Source organism: Nicotiana sylvestris, chromosome 5 (genome assembly GCF_000393655.2).
Source record: "Nicotiana sylvestris chromosome 5, ASM39365v2, whole genome shotgun sequence".
NCBI classification, from domain to species: Eukaryota; Viridiplantae; Streptophyta; class Magnoliopsida; order Solanales; family Solanaceae; genus Nicotiana; species Nicotiana sylvestris.
The window spans coordinates 73212456-73231151 of NC_091061.1; the positions used below are offsets into that span (position 1 = coordinate 73212456).

At 38.0% G+C, this 18696-nt stretch overlaps 1 protein-coding gene across 1 annotated transcript; it reads left to right on the plus strand.

The window, feature by feature from the left end:
- The first annotated feature begins 10375 nt into the window (after nucleotides 1-10375).
- LOC138868816 (uncharacterized) lies at nucleotides 10376-11182 on the plus strand. Its single transcript, XM_070146387.1, has one exon. It carries the CDS (start codon nucleotides 10376-10378, stop codon nucleotides 11180-11182), a length of 807 nt encoding a protein of 268 aa, XP_070002488.1.
- Nucleotides 11183-18696: the final 7514 nt, after the last annotated feature.

The window sequence follows — 18696 nt, forward strand, 5'->3', positions numbered from 1 at the left end:
TTCCAAAGCAGTACAAGAAGGGTAAATACATAGAGATTTATTTAAGGAAAAAGTCTGATGGCACACAGTTTGCGCAAGTAAGGAAAGGAAATCAGTTAACAGCCAAGAAATCAAAATTGAAGGCCTTGTACGAATGAACCAAGTCAGGAAAAATGAGGAAGGTTTTACTTAAGGAAAATCAGTAACAATCAATCAAACCTAAAAAAAAGGATTCTGAATCAATCATAAGTTGGAAAGCCTTTTGAAGAAGGTTCAACACACATATAAAAGCATACAGACATGCTTAAACAAGAAAGAACTGTCATGCTAATCAGAAGAGTCTAGCATAGAAGAGTCTAAAAGTTCAAAGTTGTAAACAAAGAAATTCAAACTTAGTTCATAGACTCAGAATGAGTCTAAAAGAGTCAAGGGTTCCAAAATAGAACCCTAGTCCAAACACAAGATCACCCTCGTCAAAACCCCCAAATTCTAGGGTTCCTACTTCGAATCAGATACAGAGACGAGGAGGCAAGTAATTGAAACAGGCTCAGAGATCTCTTTCAGAGACTCATGAGAAAACAAACATATACAATAGCAAGTTCAAAATGAAGAAACTGATTTGAAGCATATGTTTAAGAAAAACCTGGGACTTAAACAAGTTCAGAAGAGAAAAGAGGTAGTATAACACTTAAGAAAACAGTAGAGGAAACATGTGTAAATGGAACTCAAACAAAGGTCCAGTAAAGGCAACAAAGAACTTAAGAATTTAGTAGGAAATACATACAGTAGGAGAACACAAAATACCAGAAAAGTATATCAACAAGACATATAGGAAAAACACAGCAGGGTGAATATGTGAGCATGGTGTAGAAACACAGTAGAAAGACAAGGCACAGAAGAACATATATAGTATAAAAACATAGGAAAATAGTAGAAGCACATGTGTGACAAATACACACAAAGAAAAAGGAAAAGAAAAGTCGGAGAAACATTTTGAACTTTTCAAAACCCTAAATCGAAGAGAAGTAATTTTTTGAAAGAAAAAATGGGGAAATCGTTTAAGAACTCAAGTATAGCACAGATATATAACAAATCTAAGAAAAATTAGAGAAAACCTCGAATAGCTAGGGTTTCAGAGGAACCCTAAACGAGAAAAGCTTGGAAAAAGGTCTGATCTTGAGTGGGATGAGTCAGAAAAAGGCTCATAATGCTTGGATATGCCGGAGCAAGGCCGGAGAGGCCATAGAACCTTGAATCGAAGAAGATATGAACGGACACCATCGAGGTCAGACCTCAAATCTTCGAGCACCAAGCGTTCAAGAGCAGAGGGAGGTGAGTATAGGCCATCCATGGCCTGAGAGCCCATGGATTCCAGTGAGATTGAGGTTGAAAATGGTAGAAGACGATTAAGGTTTCAGGAACCTTCGAGGGAGTTTGAGAGGAGAGGGATTTCAGAGGCGGCGGTTGGAATGAAATGAGGGGATTAGGGTAGTCATTTGTGTTTAATTATGGAAGGGCGAATAGTGGCCGTTGATCTGAATGATCAACGACCTAGATTTAAAAGGGTAGGTGGGGAACCGGGTTGGGTCATTTGAATTGGGTTAGGGTTGGGTTAAATGGAACTGGGTTGGTCCGAAATTGGGTCAATTAAGGGTATCAAATTTGGCTATAATTGAAATAAAAAATGGGTCAGATTTTAAATAGCCAGTTTTTCCCTTTCTATTTTATAAAAATAGTAAAAATGATTTTGAAAGCAAATTAAAAGTACTGGATCAGTTAATAATATATAAATATTAATTTAAAAATATTGTAATCAATTTCATAATTATAAAATGCTATTAGTCTCAATATAGGCTAAAATTGCAATTATATGCAATTTAGCTTTTAAAATACCAAATAAATTTGTAAAAAATGTATAAAAATTACTATAGCTATATTTTGGTATAAATATGAGAATAAAATAAATTATTCACTAAAATAATAATTTTGGGAATAATTATTGATTTTTGTACTGCTAAAATGGGCAATAAATCAGTTTAAAAATCTTTTAGAAAGTAGGAAAATTATTGAAACACTTAGACATACTTATATATGCATATATATGCTATTTTGAAATATTTGCATGTAAAACTACATAGGTAAAAATTGGGTATCAACAGGCAGCGGGTGGAGTAAACAAAGGTAGGATCTACGGACTTGGAGTACGTCGACGACCTACAAGTCATCCAAACCCACTCTTACCAATTCTTTTTATTCTCAAAATCAAGAACATATGGAAGATATGAGAAAGAATATTCGTGATTTGAAGCAACAATTGGACTCCCAATTCGGAACATTTGTTAAGATGCAAAATTCATGAGAAAACATGGGCATGATCTATCTGATGATGAGGATGAATAAACTGAATCTAATGTGTAGTAGTTTAGGTGTGATGTTTTGGTTGATTGATAAAATTGTTTGTGAGAGACAACTTATATTTTGTTTTTAAAATTAAATGTGGGATACTATTTGAATATTTTTATGCCCAAAATAGTTAGGTTTAATAGTTGGTAATGTTGGTTTAAGTTGTGTTAATGATTGGTATTATTGGTTTAGATTGTGTTAATGGTTGGTATTATTGGTTTAGAATGTGTTAATGGTTAGTATTGTTGATGTTATTGTATTGTAATAGTTTGACAGGTGGTGTAGCTCAAAATTGGGCAGAATTCTGCCCAGTTTTATAGAAAATTCCGATTGATTTCCGACAGAAACAGTCGGACAGCAGACCAAATTTTTTTTTAAAAATAATTAATATTTAACCGTTTTCGATGGATTCAGTCGGAAATTAAATAAAATTTATTTTTTTAATTATTAATTTTCGACCGATGCGGTCGAAAATTATATATTTTTATTATTTAATTTTAAATAAATAATTATTTTTATTTATATTATTACGACTGATTCGGTCGGTAAATTCCGACCACTTTGGTCAGAAATTTGAGAATATTTGGTCATTTGGCCTTTTGAACGTTCCGACAACTTTGGTCGGAAATCACCGACAGATTCAGTCGTAAATTGATTTCCGACCAACTGTTTTTCGACCGACCAATTTCGGTCGAAAAGTAGTCGAAAATTCGTTATTTCTGACCGTTTTAACAGTCGGAATTCTGCCATTTTTCAGTAGTGCGCATATCCCAAAAAATCAGAGAATGCCATAATCATCTCTCCTTGTTGGTCTCTCAAGCATCCTCCTCCTCCAGCAGGTCCTGGATTGCCCTTGCTGTGTTGAGCTTGACGTGGTGTTAACCATTTCACAAGTATAATCTTCAGTCTAGGCTTGAAATAATTGTGTACCTGCACAAGAAAATTAGATTGAATAAAAATAAAACAACCAACTGATTATGCTAGGTAGGATTCATGAGAGTAAGTTTCAAGCTAGACAGTGTAGGTATTCCCCATGTTCCACCATAGAATGACCAAGCTGCCCTAGTAGCTTCTCTTTCTAGAAAAATATGCTCAGTGGTTTTTATGTTAGGGGTTCTGCAGCATGAACAAGTGGATGGTCCTGGATGTCCAAATTTGCTTGTGATGTCATCTGTTGGGATTCCTCTTTTCAAGAGTCTCATCATGAAAAAGGACACATTAAAGGGAAGGCCTTTGTGCCATATTTTAGTAGCTGAGCATGTCGTGGTCTATGATTGTTTCATGATGTTCCAAGCAGACCTACATGTTTAATTCCGAATATGTTTTGGTCCAAATAAGAAGGTCCTTACAAGAAGTAAAAATTGTACGGGGTGCCCTATTTGGTCTCCCCATTTAACCTATACCCATTTTTTAAAAAACTTTTAACTTGTACCCATTTTTTAAACAACTTCAGCCCCCTTTCCCCTCTTCATTCTCCCAGTGATCTCCATATATACGTTGTTTCTAGAAGGCCACCTTTAGCTGGACATAGTTTTTTGTTAAATGAGTATCTATTTCATTTTAATTAGACTGTATAAAAGTACATACATCTATATATACATGAATATATTTAATCAAATTACGGCGTTCTAACATTAACCAAGGCACATATTTCAATTACGCAGTTATGATTTTTAAGTCAAGCACAGATTCAGTAACAAAAACATGAGTATGCATATTGTAGTACGTAATATATATGCATGCAGACACTGGAATAAGCATAAGCAAAGGCAATATCACCAATTCTAGAGCTGAAGTTCGACAGTTACAAAACAAAAACTTTAGCTCTAGAGCTGAAGTTCGCCAGATACAAAACAAAAACTTCAGCTCTAGAGCTGAAGTTCTCCAGTTACAAAACAAAAACTTCAGCTCTAGAACTGAAGTTCGCCAGTTACAAAACAAAAACTTTAGCTCTAAAGCTGAACTTCAGGCCCGACTACTAGAATGCTAAAGTTTTGCATGATTGGCTTTGCTACTTCAGCCCCGTATGATGAAGTTATGTGAAAAAGCGGGTACGCTTGCAATAGCGGGCACAAGTTAAAATGTGACACAAAAAGCAGGTATAGATGCAAATTCCCTTTACAAGAAGCATTTGGTTGAGTTATAGTGTTGACCAGGTTCATACGGATAATATGATCAAGCTTATCTATTATCACTATAGTTGTGATGGCGCCTAGCCGTACTAGCTACGCAAATCAACTCACAATCAACATAATATAATCAGGATTCCTTTTAGTTAACAGAGTCATATCATAATAAAGATATGACTGATCTCAAAGCAGTATAATATCTGATACAATCGTAACATGGTTCAAACAAGACCAAAACAATACAATACCCAAGAATCAGGTGACACAAGTACACGAGCAACTACTGAATAAGTACAAGTCTGAATACATAATCGAAACCGTCTGAGAGAAAGAAAATATATAGAAGATAAATAAGGATAGGGACTCGGGCAATGCAAACTGAATACATGAGGTGCAGCTCACCCTAAGTCTCTGAGCGAACACCTACACTCAACAAGAGGCTCTGCTAGTACCACACGAGGATCTGCACAAAAGATATGCAAAAATATAGTATGAGTACACCACGGTCGGCACCCAGTAAGTATTAAGTCTAACCTCGAAGAAGTAGTGGCGAAGCTATAGGCACCAAGATACTTACAACATAGATATAAATAACAGAGCTTGGAACTGAAACAGTAAATATCCTCATGAACAACAGGTATCAAAGATATAAAACAGTCGAAAGGTATAAAGTATGCTTTTCTAATTCAAGATATAATCATAATGCTGCTCAAATATGGTATTTAAAGATGACATGCTTCAATCAACGGAGTCGAGGCTCCCAATTAGCATATATATATATATATATATATGTGTGTGTGTGTGACATGCAACAGTTAGTATTTAAATGAATGCTTATTAATGAAATTAAGGATGTCTATGCATGCTCAAGACTCTATCTCTTACCATAACCGATACAAGATGCATGTACCACGATACACAATTCATGTATCACCGAAACCCAATACAAAATTCATGTATCAACCCGATACACAATCCATGTATTGACCACGCTCACAGGGCCCAAAGTAACATGAGTAATCACCTGACTTTAGAGAGACGGATCCTTATCAAATTGCAAAAGGAGCTTGATATCTACTTATAATTGAATATCTGCTCATCATGTCATGTCCCATTACTATATTTCAACCGCACGAACTTACCTTTCGTGCCTCAATCTCAGTCCAAATCAAGCATCCAAATATAATACGTATACATATGCCCAAGAATTAATATATAAAATGCCCAAGGACTTAATAACAATCACACGAATATATGCTCAGGGACTTTTTGTATGACTACAGATGATTCAAGTAATTCAACATATCAAGAAGAAGCTCCCACACCTTCATAAATAATTATAAACCAAGGCATGATATCTAACATAAATAGGAGATCAAACGTAGTCTTACAAGCTAAATAAATCATGAATCAAGATGAGAACATAATCAAAACAAGGTATAACGTATCTCAATTCTACTCCAGACATGATACAAATTTGGTACGCGCATATGTGATCGCCACCTTGCATATACACCACCTCCAATACCTTAAACACATAAAAATCAAGTCATATCCTAGGGGTTTCCCTCTTAACAAGGTTAGCTAAGGGACTTACCTCTTCTCGGGCTATCTTCAACCTCAAATCACGTCAAAATCTCTCTCGAGCCCTCCAATCATGCAAATCCAAGCCAAACATCATCCAAGGAAATCAAACAATGCTATAGGAACCGATCCCAAACCATAAAGCTTTAATCTTTGATGAATTTCCAAAAATTAAACAAAAGTCAACTTGGGTCCACGTTCCCCAAATCAACCAATACCAAAATTTGATGACCCATAACCTATCGAGTCCAAATATATAATTTGTTTCCAAAATCGAGTCCAAATCGGTACTCAAAATCCCAAAATACACTCTCTTAAAGTGTACACAAAAGCCCAAATTTTCCTTCAAAATTTCATATTTTAGGTGTAGAAATCCATGAGGATTCAGTATATAAAATCAAATCCAAGTGAAAATTCCTTACCTCTAATGTATTAGTGGAATTGCTCTTCAAAATCTTTCCCTCTCAAAGTCCAGGGCTCAAGATAAGAAAGAATGGGTAAAAGCCCGAAATGTCATCTTAAATAATTTGCCCAGAAGTACCCTTCGCGAATGCGGCACAAGCCTCGCGTTCATGTAGAACAAAACGTTGCTGCCCATAAAATACACTAAGCTATCGTGAAAGAGCCCATGTGATCGCAAAGGTTTGCTACTCCTACAACATCGCAAACGCGTCTGACTAACTGCGAACGTGATGACCAAACACCAGCCACGCTCTCCATCTATGCGAACATGATCAAAGACATGCAAACATATAGGCCATCCTGCTAACAGTACGCAAATGTGAAGGAACCCATGTGAACGCAAAGCACATAGCCCTAGCTGGACACATCTCTCGACAATTGCGAGCCTAGCACCACAATCGTTAAGCACTGCAAAACACCAGCAACTCAGCTACTCTAAAACATATAGAAATGGTTCGAAACCAAAACTAAAACACACCCGAGCCCCTCAGAACCCCGTCCAATTATTCCACAAGTCCAACTACAATATCCAAACTTATCCAAAAGCTCAAAATACCACAAATAACATCAAGATATGAATCGAAGATCAAAATCATTCTCTTAACTTTCAAACATTCCAACTTCGCCGAACTCATCCAAATAAAACTTATATATTTCGGATCACAACCAAACTTTGCACACAAGTTTAAGTACACCAAATGAAACTAACCAAAGCCCCAAACCCCAATAACTTAAAAGTCAACTCCTGCTTAAACCTATGAACTCTCAAATCACTCTCCAACCTTCCGAAACCAAACCAACCAAACCGCAAGTCACAAAACAACAAATAAATAAACAAGAAACATCAAACATGGGGTATGGGGCTCCAATACACAAAATGACCAGCCGTGTCATTATATTATCCTCCACTTAAACATGCATTCGTCCTCGAACATTCCAAGAGTCGTTCCAAAGCCATCAAATAACTGCATAATCTTATCATACACACAAACCTGAGCAATCCCATTCCACCTCAATCCATATAAGTCCATTAACATAATCGAACAGAACATTCTTCCTTCCACATTAGCCTACAATCCTTAGAACCAAATTCCAACATTTAGAACTCCCTCTTAGATCTGATTCTTATATAAATACACTGTATCAACCCCTATGAGTTGTATCAACTGTAAACATATCCCTAAGGTATAACCACATGACGTACCCCAAAACTCATGTACTCATTACACTATTTTCTTACCATAATAGTTGCTCATTACCAAATCAGGTACCGGTAATATGCCTTATATCAAATAGAACCTTGTTCTAAACCTTCGCAACATTATTAATGATAAAAGAAACTTGTAGAAACTTATAACCACCCGTCAAATCAATAAGTCGTGGAGTTCTCTCATTTGACAAGAACCCATATTGTACATATCTCTTTCGACACAAAGCTTATTCGGAATAGTCAATTTATAATGAACAACTGGGGACTTACAAGAACATCATGGGATTTAATTCTAAGAGATAAGTTTAGTTAACATACCTTTCTTGAGATTTCCTTACATTAATACAATGTTCTGGAAATTCTAGCAACTTCAATCTATTTAGAAACATAATGTCACGACCCTAAACCCGGACCCGATCGTGATTGTGCCTCTCGTGAAGACAAGGCCAGCCGACTCTTTCTCATTTCAGTTTTAAACAATTAATAATAAGAATTTAAGTAATTTAACATAATAAAACCCCAAAATACAGTGAATAATACAATTTTGCGGAAATACAAACCAACACAGCCCAATACTGGGGTGTCACTAGTCAGGAACATCTAAACAATCCGGAATACTCAGAGAAATCTACAGAGTTTAATACAGTAACTAAGAACATGGAGAATAAGATAGGGAAGAAGCTCCAGGTTGTGAACGCCGACAACTACCTAGAGACTCCTCGGATCCGCCTGAGCTGGAAAGATCAGCACTCGGGAGCAGGACTAGATGCGCCCGAATCTGCACACGAGGTGCAGGGAGTAAAGTGAGTACTCCAACTCAGTGAGTAATAATCATAAATAAGGACTGAAAGTAGGAAATCACGTAAAGCACATTTGCAGACTATAATGAAGCAGTAAAACCAGTGAAAGATATGTGAAAGTATCTCGAATTAAACTTCACGAAAACCTTTTTCAACAATTTAAGCAAGTAAATGACAGGCAATTAATGAAAATAAACACATAAAGGCTCGCCCCTCGGGCATAGTATCAACAAATCCTCCACTTAGGCAATATCGCAGAACAATACCAGCCCCTCGAGCTATATCTCACATCACAATGGGTACCCGCGCTCACTGGGGGTGTGCAGACTCCTGGAGGGGCCCCTTATAGCCCAAGCGCAATATCAAGCCATCTCGTGGCATCATCAATAGGCTCTCGGCCTCATATCAATCAAGCTACCTCGTGGCGTACATATCTCAGGCTCTCGGCCTCATAATCAATATCAAATGTTTCTTCACAACATAGGCCATCGACCTTACTCAGTCAAAATTATCACAAGCCACTCGAGCAATAGTAAAATATGATTCTCAGCCCAAAATATCATTTAAAGTGTTAAAATAGAGTAAACATGGCTGAGTACGAAAACAATGAAATATAACATGACTGAGTTCAAGTATAAAGCCAAAACAGTAAGGAAATATCAATAAAAGTCCCCTAAGGGTTCAAATAGTTGGCATTCAGCCCAAATAATGATGATAACAAACAGATTTCAGTCAAATACTATTGGCCCAAGTTCAAGTGAAGTTTTGAAGAATGACAAATGAACACAGTCATGGACTAGGTTCATTATGTGAGGCATAGTATTTATCAACCTAGACATGTGAGATACACATGAAGGAGATAAGTCTCAGTAATCAAGCAGCAATATCTACTGAACTGATCGAAAATGTTGCATATTGGATGAGGAGAGAAAGTCTCCTTATGGTAAGAGGACACAATCACACAATCTGGATAAATGATAGGGTTGGAATTTGTATTGAACGACGACTCAACTTCGATGGAAGATCAACAATTGAGCTCAATCAAACTCTGATTACTAACTCATTAAATAACAATGATTGTTCTCTTTTACAGGTGTTGCACATACGCAGAAGTTAAACGTGAATATGGAGCAAAATAGCAATGCTTTTTGCAAGCAGTTCGTGTGTAATTCAAGTGTGCAAACCTGAAGCTACTTGAACGAGATAGAAGAACTAGCTCCGTTGTGTTTATTCTTATTCTAGTTCAATTGTAGTACGTGGGTTAAAGTTGTACCTTTTCAGCTTTCATAGAAGCATTTGTAATAGGTACTTCGAGTGTTCAAGTTATAGGCTAATTTGAAGGTGTCGCAACAGTTGAGGCTATGTGCTACACAGGGATTAGAGTTAATCCTTAGGTTTACAAAGAGTTTTGTAAATGCTATTTTGACTCAGTGATTTTAGTGTATGTTTGGGAAAATCCTACTGAGTAGTAGGTCGTGGTTTTTTCACCTTTTGAGCCAGGTGTTTTCCACGTAAAAATCTCTGTGTTCTTTATTTTCTGTACTTTTAATTCCGCAACAGTAGCAGTTAGAACACCTAGAAGAACCAGGTTCTTCTAGATCGAAAAATTGGGTACCATACAAATTACCCCCCTCTTGTGTGGTATTGACGTTTAGAACATCAATTGGTATCAGAGCGGGTTATCCTTGAAGAGGCTAACACCTTAGGAAAAGATCAACATGAGTGCACCACCTAGGAACTAGGAAGGGCAATCCACTGCCAGGCCTCCACTATTCAATGGACAGTACTACTCCTGGTGGAAGAACAGGATGAAGGATCACATTGTAGAAGAAGACTATGAACTCTGGGACATAGTCACTGATGGTCCTTTGGCAACTACAATGAAAAATGAGGAAGGAGTGGTTGTGCCAAAGACAAGGGCTGACTGCACTGCTGAAGACCTAAAAAAGTGGGAGAAAAATGCTAAGGCCAAGAAATGGCTTATGTATGGACTAGGTCCAGATGAGTACAGTAGGATCCAAAGCTGTACTACTGCCAAGGAGATATGGGACACTTTGCAAGTGGCTCATGAAGGAGCACCTCAAGTGAAAAGATCCAGAGGAACACTATTGTATTCTCAATATGAGAATTTTACTATGAAGGAAGGAGAAACTATCCAAGAGATGTATACTAGGTTCACTACACTGACAAATGAACTTAAGTCCCTTGGAAGGATTATTCTTGAAGAAGACAAGGTTGAGAAAATCCTGACAAGGGTTCTGCCAGTCTCATGGGAAAGCAAAATCACGGCCATTCAGGAATCCAAGAATATTGCTACTCTCAGACTAGATGAACTAATTGGAAATCTTACTGCTTATGAATTGAGAAGGCAAACCATGAAGATGGATACACCCAAGAAGGAGAGAAGCCTAGCTCTCAGAATTGCTGAAGGTTCAGATCTGGAAGATGATGAGATGTTTATGATCACTAGAGAATTCAAAAAGTACCTGATGAGAGGAAAGGGTTCTTCAAGAGGTACAACCTTCAACAAGTTAAGAGCTTCTGAGAAACAGACCAATAAGGGTTGCTACAAGTGTGGTAAGACTGATCACATGATCAAGAACTGCCCTCTATAGGAAATTGAGTGGAAGAAAGAAAGGGCTGAACGAAGGAACAGGTTCAACCAAAAAGGAACAAAGGTTCAACCAAGGCTATGGTTGCTGCTTGGGGAGAAACTTCAGATAAAGATTCGGAAGATGAAGCTGAAGAAGAGCAAGCACTGATGGCCATCATAGAATCAGATGATGAACAAGAGGTAAGTATCCTTCATCTCAAAAATAAGATTAAATTTTTGTCTAAAGAAAAGTTGGCTGAGCTACTACTAGACTTCATTGATAAGTCTGAGATAATTAACAATGAGAAAGAAGTTCTGTCTAGGGAATGTATGATCCTAAAAGCAAAATGCAAAAGTCTAGAGTCTAGGGCTAATGAGAGTGATAAAACAAATGCTGAGTTGAAGAACCAGGTTCTTGAACTTGATAACAGTGTCCTAGAACTTAGGTCTGAAAACTTAAAACTGAAACTAGGAACAGGAAAGAAGAAAGCTGATCAAACATATCTCACTCTAGAAGAAAACTTGGGGAAAACGAAAGATGAATTGTATAAGAAAGATGAACTCATCAAAGTCCTGAAGGAAGATCTAGGAAAGGTGAAACATGAACTAGACAGAACTTGCAAGTGGAACAAGGCTTCTGATGCACTCTCTTGGCTGCAAGAGCATCACAGTAGCAACAAAAGAGGACTTGGCTATGGAACTCAAGCTCCAAAATGGGACTCTATAAGCAAGTACCTCACTCTTCCTGAAAATAAAATTTGCACACATTGTGGCAAGGCTGGCCATTATAAAAATGAATGTAATGCAAAAGAAAAGGCCAGTCAAAAGAACAAAGTCTTTGTTCAAGAGAAAAACAAGCTGCCTGGGTGGGCAAGAAGGAATATGATTCATCCTTTTGCCTATAGAAAGGGACTCAAACTAGTTTGGGTTCCTAAGACTAACCCCTGATTTCTTTTTGCAGGTCCAAGTGAAAGGGAGGATCCAAATATGGTATATGGATAGTGGCTGCTCAAAACATATAACTGGGAATAAGGACCAGTTCCTTTCACTTGAGGACTTAAAAGGAGGTAATGTCTCCATTGGTAATGGAAAGAAAGGTGAGATCATTGGGGTTGGAAAGGTAGGCAAAACAGATTCTCATTCCATAGAGAATGTCTACCTGATAGATGGCTTGAAATATAGCCTAATAAGTGTGTCACAATTGTGTGTTAGAGGTAATCTTGTAGCTTTTACCTCTACCAAATGCTTTGTGATTAACCTTATCACTGACAAAATTATTTTGCAGGGAAAAAGAGTTAACAATATTTACATTGTAGATTTGTCTACACTCTCAGAAAATGAACTCACTTGCTTAAGTGTGTTGGTTAATGATCCCCTCCTGTGGCACAAAAGACTTGGTCATGCAAGTCTAAATCAGCTAAACAAATTAGTCTCTAAAGTCTTGGTGATAGGGTTACCTAATATCAAGTTCAAGGAAGACAAAGTTTGTGAGGCACGTGCAAGGGGGAAGCAGGTAAGATCATCTTTCAAAAGCAAGAAAATGGTAAGTACAAACAAGTCGTTGGAACTGGTCCATATGGATCTATGTGGTCCAATGAGAACCATGAGCAGAGGTGGAAAGAAATATGTAATGGTGCTTGTCGATGATTATTCTAGATTTACCCGGGTTCTATTTATAACCTCCAAATATGAAGCATTCGACATATTTATTGTATTTGTTAGAAAAACTCAGAAACAATTAGGAAATCAACTTGCACCCATTAGGTCTGATCATGGAACTGAATTTGAAAATTCCAAGTTTGCTGAATTCTGTGATGAAAATGGTATAGATCATAATTTCTCTTCCCCTAGGACCCCTCAACAAAATGGAGTAGTTGAAAGGAAGAATAGAACTCTGGAGGACATGGATAGAACCATGCTGCTTTCTAGTAAATTTCCCCACAACTTTTGGGCAGAGACCGTAAACACTGCATGTTACATAATCAATAGATGCATGACCAGACCTCTGGTAGAGAAGACTCCCTATGAGTTACTTAAAGGGAGAAAACCAAACATATCCCATATTAGGTCATTTGGTTGCAAGTGCTATGTGCACAATAATGGAAAAGACTCCCTAGGTAAGTTTGATCCCAGAAGTGATGAGGGATATCCTTGGGATATTATTCACATAGCAAAACATATAAAGTGTTTAATAAAAGAACTATGTGTGTATAAGAAAGTGTACATGTAGTATTTAATGAAACTAACATTCTTTCTAAGAGACAGGAACATGAAGATGAAGCCATTGGATTGGTAAAGGAATTGACTGAATCCCCAACACAAGTCAAAGTGGCATCAAAAGAAGGAACAGGTGATGGAACAGGTCCTTCAAATCAGGGCAACCTGACAGGGGGAACTAATCAAGGAGAAATTGAATCAAACCCCCTAGAGGAACTTGTTCATAAACCTGTTCCTCAGCAACAGAACATGGGAGAGATATCTAGCAGAAACCAGTTGTTTGTGAAACCTCACAAGTATCAAAGTTCTCATCCCATTGAGAACATTATTACTGATCCAATATCTGGAGTCAAAACTAGATCACAGCTAAAGAATCTGTGTGCTTTTGATCCTTTCCTATCTCTTAATGAACCTAAAAATGTTGTTGAGGCTTTGCAGGATGCATATTGGGTGAATGCAATGCAAGATGAACTCAACCAATTTGAAAGAAGTCAAGTTTGGCATCTAGTTCTGAAACCCAAGGACAGATCAGTCATTGGTACAAAATGGGTCTTCAGAAACAAACTTGATGAAGATAGAACAGTTACAAGAAACAAAGCAAGACTGGTGGTACAAGGATACAACCAAGAGAAGGGCATAGACTATGATGAGGCATTTGCTCCAGTTGCAAGACTAGAGGCAATCAGACTTCTCATAGCCTTTGCAGCACACATGGAATTCACTCTTCATCAGATGGATGTCAAAAGTGTCTTCCTCAATGGCTACCTAAAGGAAGAAGTGTTTGTGAAACAACCTCCAGGGTTTGAGATCAAGGAATGTCCTGAGCATGTGTACAAGTTAGACAAAGCTCTTTATAGGCTCAAGCAGGCCCCAAGAGCTTGGTATGAACGACTATCCAAATTCCTACTGGAGCATGGTTACAAAAGAGGTAAAATTGATAGTACCTTATTTTTAAGGGAAAAAGGAAAAGATCTCCTTGTTGTGCAAATATATGTGGATGACATCATATTTGGGGCTACCACTGATAGGCTGAGTAAGGACTTTGCAAAACTAATGGGCAGTGAGTTTGAAATGAGCATGATGGGTGAGCTTAACTTCTTTTTAGGCTTGCAGATCAAACAAAGTCCAAATGGAACCATGATCCATCAGCAGAAGTATACAAAAGAGCTAATCAAAAAGTTTAAAATGGAGGAATCTAAAGAAATAGACACACCCATTGCAACTGCCACCAAATTAGATATTGATGAACCTGGTTCATCAGTCGATCAAAAGTTGTATAGGGGTATGATTGGTTCACTATTGTATCTTACTGCAAGCAGACCTGACATCGTTTTTAGTGTAGGGCTTTGTGCTCGTTTTCAGGTAAATCCAAAAGAGTCCCACTTGACTGCGGTAAAGAGGACACTAAGATATCTGAAAGGCACCACTGATATGTGTCTCTGGTATCCTAAAGGTAGTAATTTTGATCTAGTTGGATATGTTGATGCTGATTATGCAGGTTTCTTAGTGGACAAGAAAAGCACCTCAGGTATGGCACATTTCCTTGGTTCATGTCTTGTGTCATGGGCTACCAAAAAGCAAAATTCTGTGGCCCTATCTAATGCTGAAGCTGAGCATGTTGTTGTTGCTTCCTGTTGTGCTAATTTGCTATGGATCAAACAACAGCTGGTAGATTTTGGAATTGAAGTGGGATGTATTCCAATATTCTGTGATAACAATAGTGCTATAAGTATGACAAAGAACCCTGTTCATCATAAGAGAACTAAGCACATAGATGTTAGACACCACTTCTTAAGAGATAACTATGAGAAAGGATTGGTTTCAATAGAATTCTATGCTACTGATAAACAAATAGCTGACATCTTCACTAAAGCACTGAGTAGAGAAAACTTTGAGAGGAACAAGTTGGTGTTAGGGATGATTAAGATCACCTAATAGGTCCGGTTCAGAATGCATAATGAAAAAAAAAATATTTTTTGGTTAGGAGTTCTAACTTTGTGTAAACATCTAGATCAATTCTTACTCAGTTTCATACTTTAATTAGTATACTCTTGTGACATGTGTATGACTCACTAATCTCTTACAAAGTTTCTTCTATTTTGGCATTTGAGGCATGTTCAAGAGAGTTCTATATAAAGAACCTGGTTCATCAGTATGTGTTCATATGAAAAGCTCAGGTATGTTTTCTATACTCTGCACAATTAGAAAGATTATTTTTCTAATCATGAGCAGAAGTCCTACATTTATCAAATTCCCAGAAATTCTATCCGTTGAGCATTGCACCAATTTTGTTCCCCTAGAACATTAAAAACCGAGATTTTTACCTAAAATCTAGAGATGCCTAATAATCACTAAGAGACCGGAATTACATCTTGATTAGACTTCTAATTGGCCTCTGAAAAAGCTGTTGTTACTGCATTTAAGTCTAATCATCTTTAAATACATGACACACCTCTTCTTCATTAGTCCATAACCGTCAAAACTCTTCTCAAGTTCTGATCGCCCTTCTTCTATCCAAAATTCCCAAATTTTTCTTAAGAAACAATCCACCATGACTAACCCCCAAGATTATCCTAGCACTCCCCCACCAGTATCTGACTCAAGATTTGAGTCTGAAGCTTTTATTTCTGCCAGTGAAGGAGAAGTATATGGGTCTTTTGACACTGCCAAAATTCAAGAACCCCCTGGTGAGGTAAGTTCTTATGTGGTACTCTCTACTATGGTTGAAAATGTAGAAAATAGGTTTGTCTTGGTTGGTCCTGTCAAAGATGTAAAGGGGGTTGAATCTAGTAGAAGTGAAGGTAAAAAGAAAGAAAAAGAGGGAGAGGGAGCAAGTGGTGATGAGAGGGGAAATGGGAAAGAAAAAGTTCTGGCTATCTGTGGAGGTGTTGAAGAAGGCGGCAACAAGTCAAGGGGAAGTGGTTCTGGGGAGGTGGCTGAAGGGCTTGTGCATCTAAGCAAGCAACAAGATGAACCTGGTTCATCTGTTGAGGAAACACTGGCTGATCTTCTGAAGAGGGTTGGGGCCAGTTATGATCCAAAGAAGCGTAAAGCTTCCACACAAAAGGCTCCAACTTCTTCCAAGCCAACAAAGAAAAGAAAAATGTCATCCCCAAAACCTACTGTACCTTCAGTACCTAAGGAAAGAGCCACTAGAAGCAGGGTCAGACAAAGTGAAGCTGAGTTACAGAAAGCTCTAGAAGAAAGCAAGAAGAAAAAGAAGGAGAAGGGAAAAGCAAAGGCTGTAGAGAGTTTTGAGGTTGCAGAAGAAGAAGAAGAAGAGATGGAACTGGTCCATCAAGAAAGGGGAAAAACTGTGGAGGTTCCTATACCCAAACCAAAAAGGGCCAAGGCTTCTTCCAAGAAGTCTTCCTCTGAACCTGTATCTGATGAACCCTCTTTAGCCAAAAGAACCAAATCTGCAGTGAAAGGTAAGCAAGTAAAAATTACTGAGGAAGAAGAAGAATAGAGTGGAGAAGAATAAGAAGAAGAGGAATCTGAAAAGGAACAAGATAGGTTTGCCATCTTTGGCAGAAGAATTTTTTTGAAAGGAAGACTATTGAGAGACCTGGATGAGCCAGGAATGAGAAAACTGGTGGACGCCCTAGCTGCACAAGGTTGGAAGGACATGGTCCTTGAAATGGATGGGAGGCTACCTAGGAAAGAATTGATTGAGTTTATGGCCAATGCCACAATGAAGAATGGGGTAGTCACCAGTATAGTGAAAGGAGTAAGGGTGCAGTTTGATGCACTCAAATTGGGTAAGATTCTAGACATACCTAGTGAGGGGTATGATCATTATACAAGGCAAAGGTGGCCATGTATAGATTCTTTCCCTACTGCTCTTCAAGTCACTAGGAATTTTTGTGATGCCACAACTGCTGAAGATGTGCCTGAAGCCAGGTTTGTGCAGAAACGTGAGATGAGGCCTGAGCACAAGGTCTTGTTTGAATTTGTTAACAAGTGCCTACTGCCCAGATAGGAGAGGAGGCACACTGCCAACTACATGGACTTGGTTCTTATGGAGTGCATTGTGAGAGGAATGCATATCAAATTGGCCTACCTTTATTGTCAAATTACTAGACAGGGTCATAAATGGCTCCAAGGCTCATGCCACCCTATATGGGTTCATATTGACTACTGTTCTGGATAGGCTGAATATGCCTTTGAAGAAATGGGAGATGGCATCAATCAAGGAACACTTTGGCGTCAAGACTCTTCTAGCTTGTGACTATCCAGTCAATGCCACCCCAGTTAAACCTGGTTCATCCCTGAAGACACTGTGAACAGCAAGGTTAGGGCTTTGGTTCAAGAGTGTGGATCTAAGGATGCTGAAATTGCTCGGCTCCAGGCTCGTGTAGCTGAACTGGAAACTGAAAGAGATGGCCTTAGAATTGAGCTAGCAAAAGAAAAGGAAAAGAGTGATGGGATGCTTCAGAATATGCTCAACCTTCTCCAAACCCAGCCCTCTAGTTCCTCCAAGCCTTAGGATGTCCAGTTGTTGTCTTCTGAACCAAACTAGTACCCCTAGTGACCCAGATTAGGGACTTTTTCGTTTTTTTGCTCATGCTTTGGAAGTTTTTCTTTCTTTTTGTGGTTTGTTGGTGGAAACATATCTTATCAATGACAGCTGCTGTTTCTCTTGTTCTATAAAGATTTTGCTCTTAATAGTTTGAATATGTTTGTTGATTATTAATGATTTCATCCATGTTTTCACTTGCAGTTGCCCAAGTGGCCATGAGTAATTTACTAAAATCTGGGATTCACAATGCATGCAACTTTTCGATGATGCCAAAAGGGGGAAGAGATATTGTGCTTTACTCTTTATTCTGAATAATGTGATATTTATAACCTAATTACATCTGGTCCTTGATGATAAGTTAAAATTCTAAGTTAATGTGTTGATGGTCAAGCTGAGTTCCTACAGGTTCTTTGATTAGTAAAAGCACAGAGTTTGTCATCATCAAAAAGGGGGAATTTGTTGGCCAAGTTCAGGTGAAGTTTTGAAGAATGACAAATGAACTCAGTCATGGACCAGGTTCATCATGTGAGGCATAGTATTTATCAACCTAGACATGTGAGATACACGTGAAGGAGATAAGTCTCAGTAATCAAGCAACAATATCTCCTGAACTGATTGAAAGGTTGCATATTGGATAAGGAGAGAAAGTCTCCTTATGGGAAAAGGACAAAATCACACAATCCAGATAAATGATAGGGTTGGAGTTTGTATTGAACAACGACTCAACTTCGATGGAAGATCAGCAATTGAGTCTCAATCAAACTCTGATTACTAACTCATTAAATAACAGTGATTGT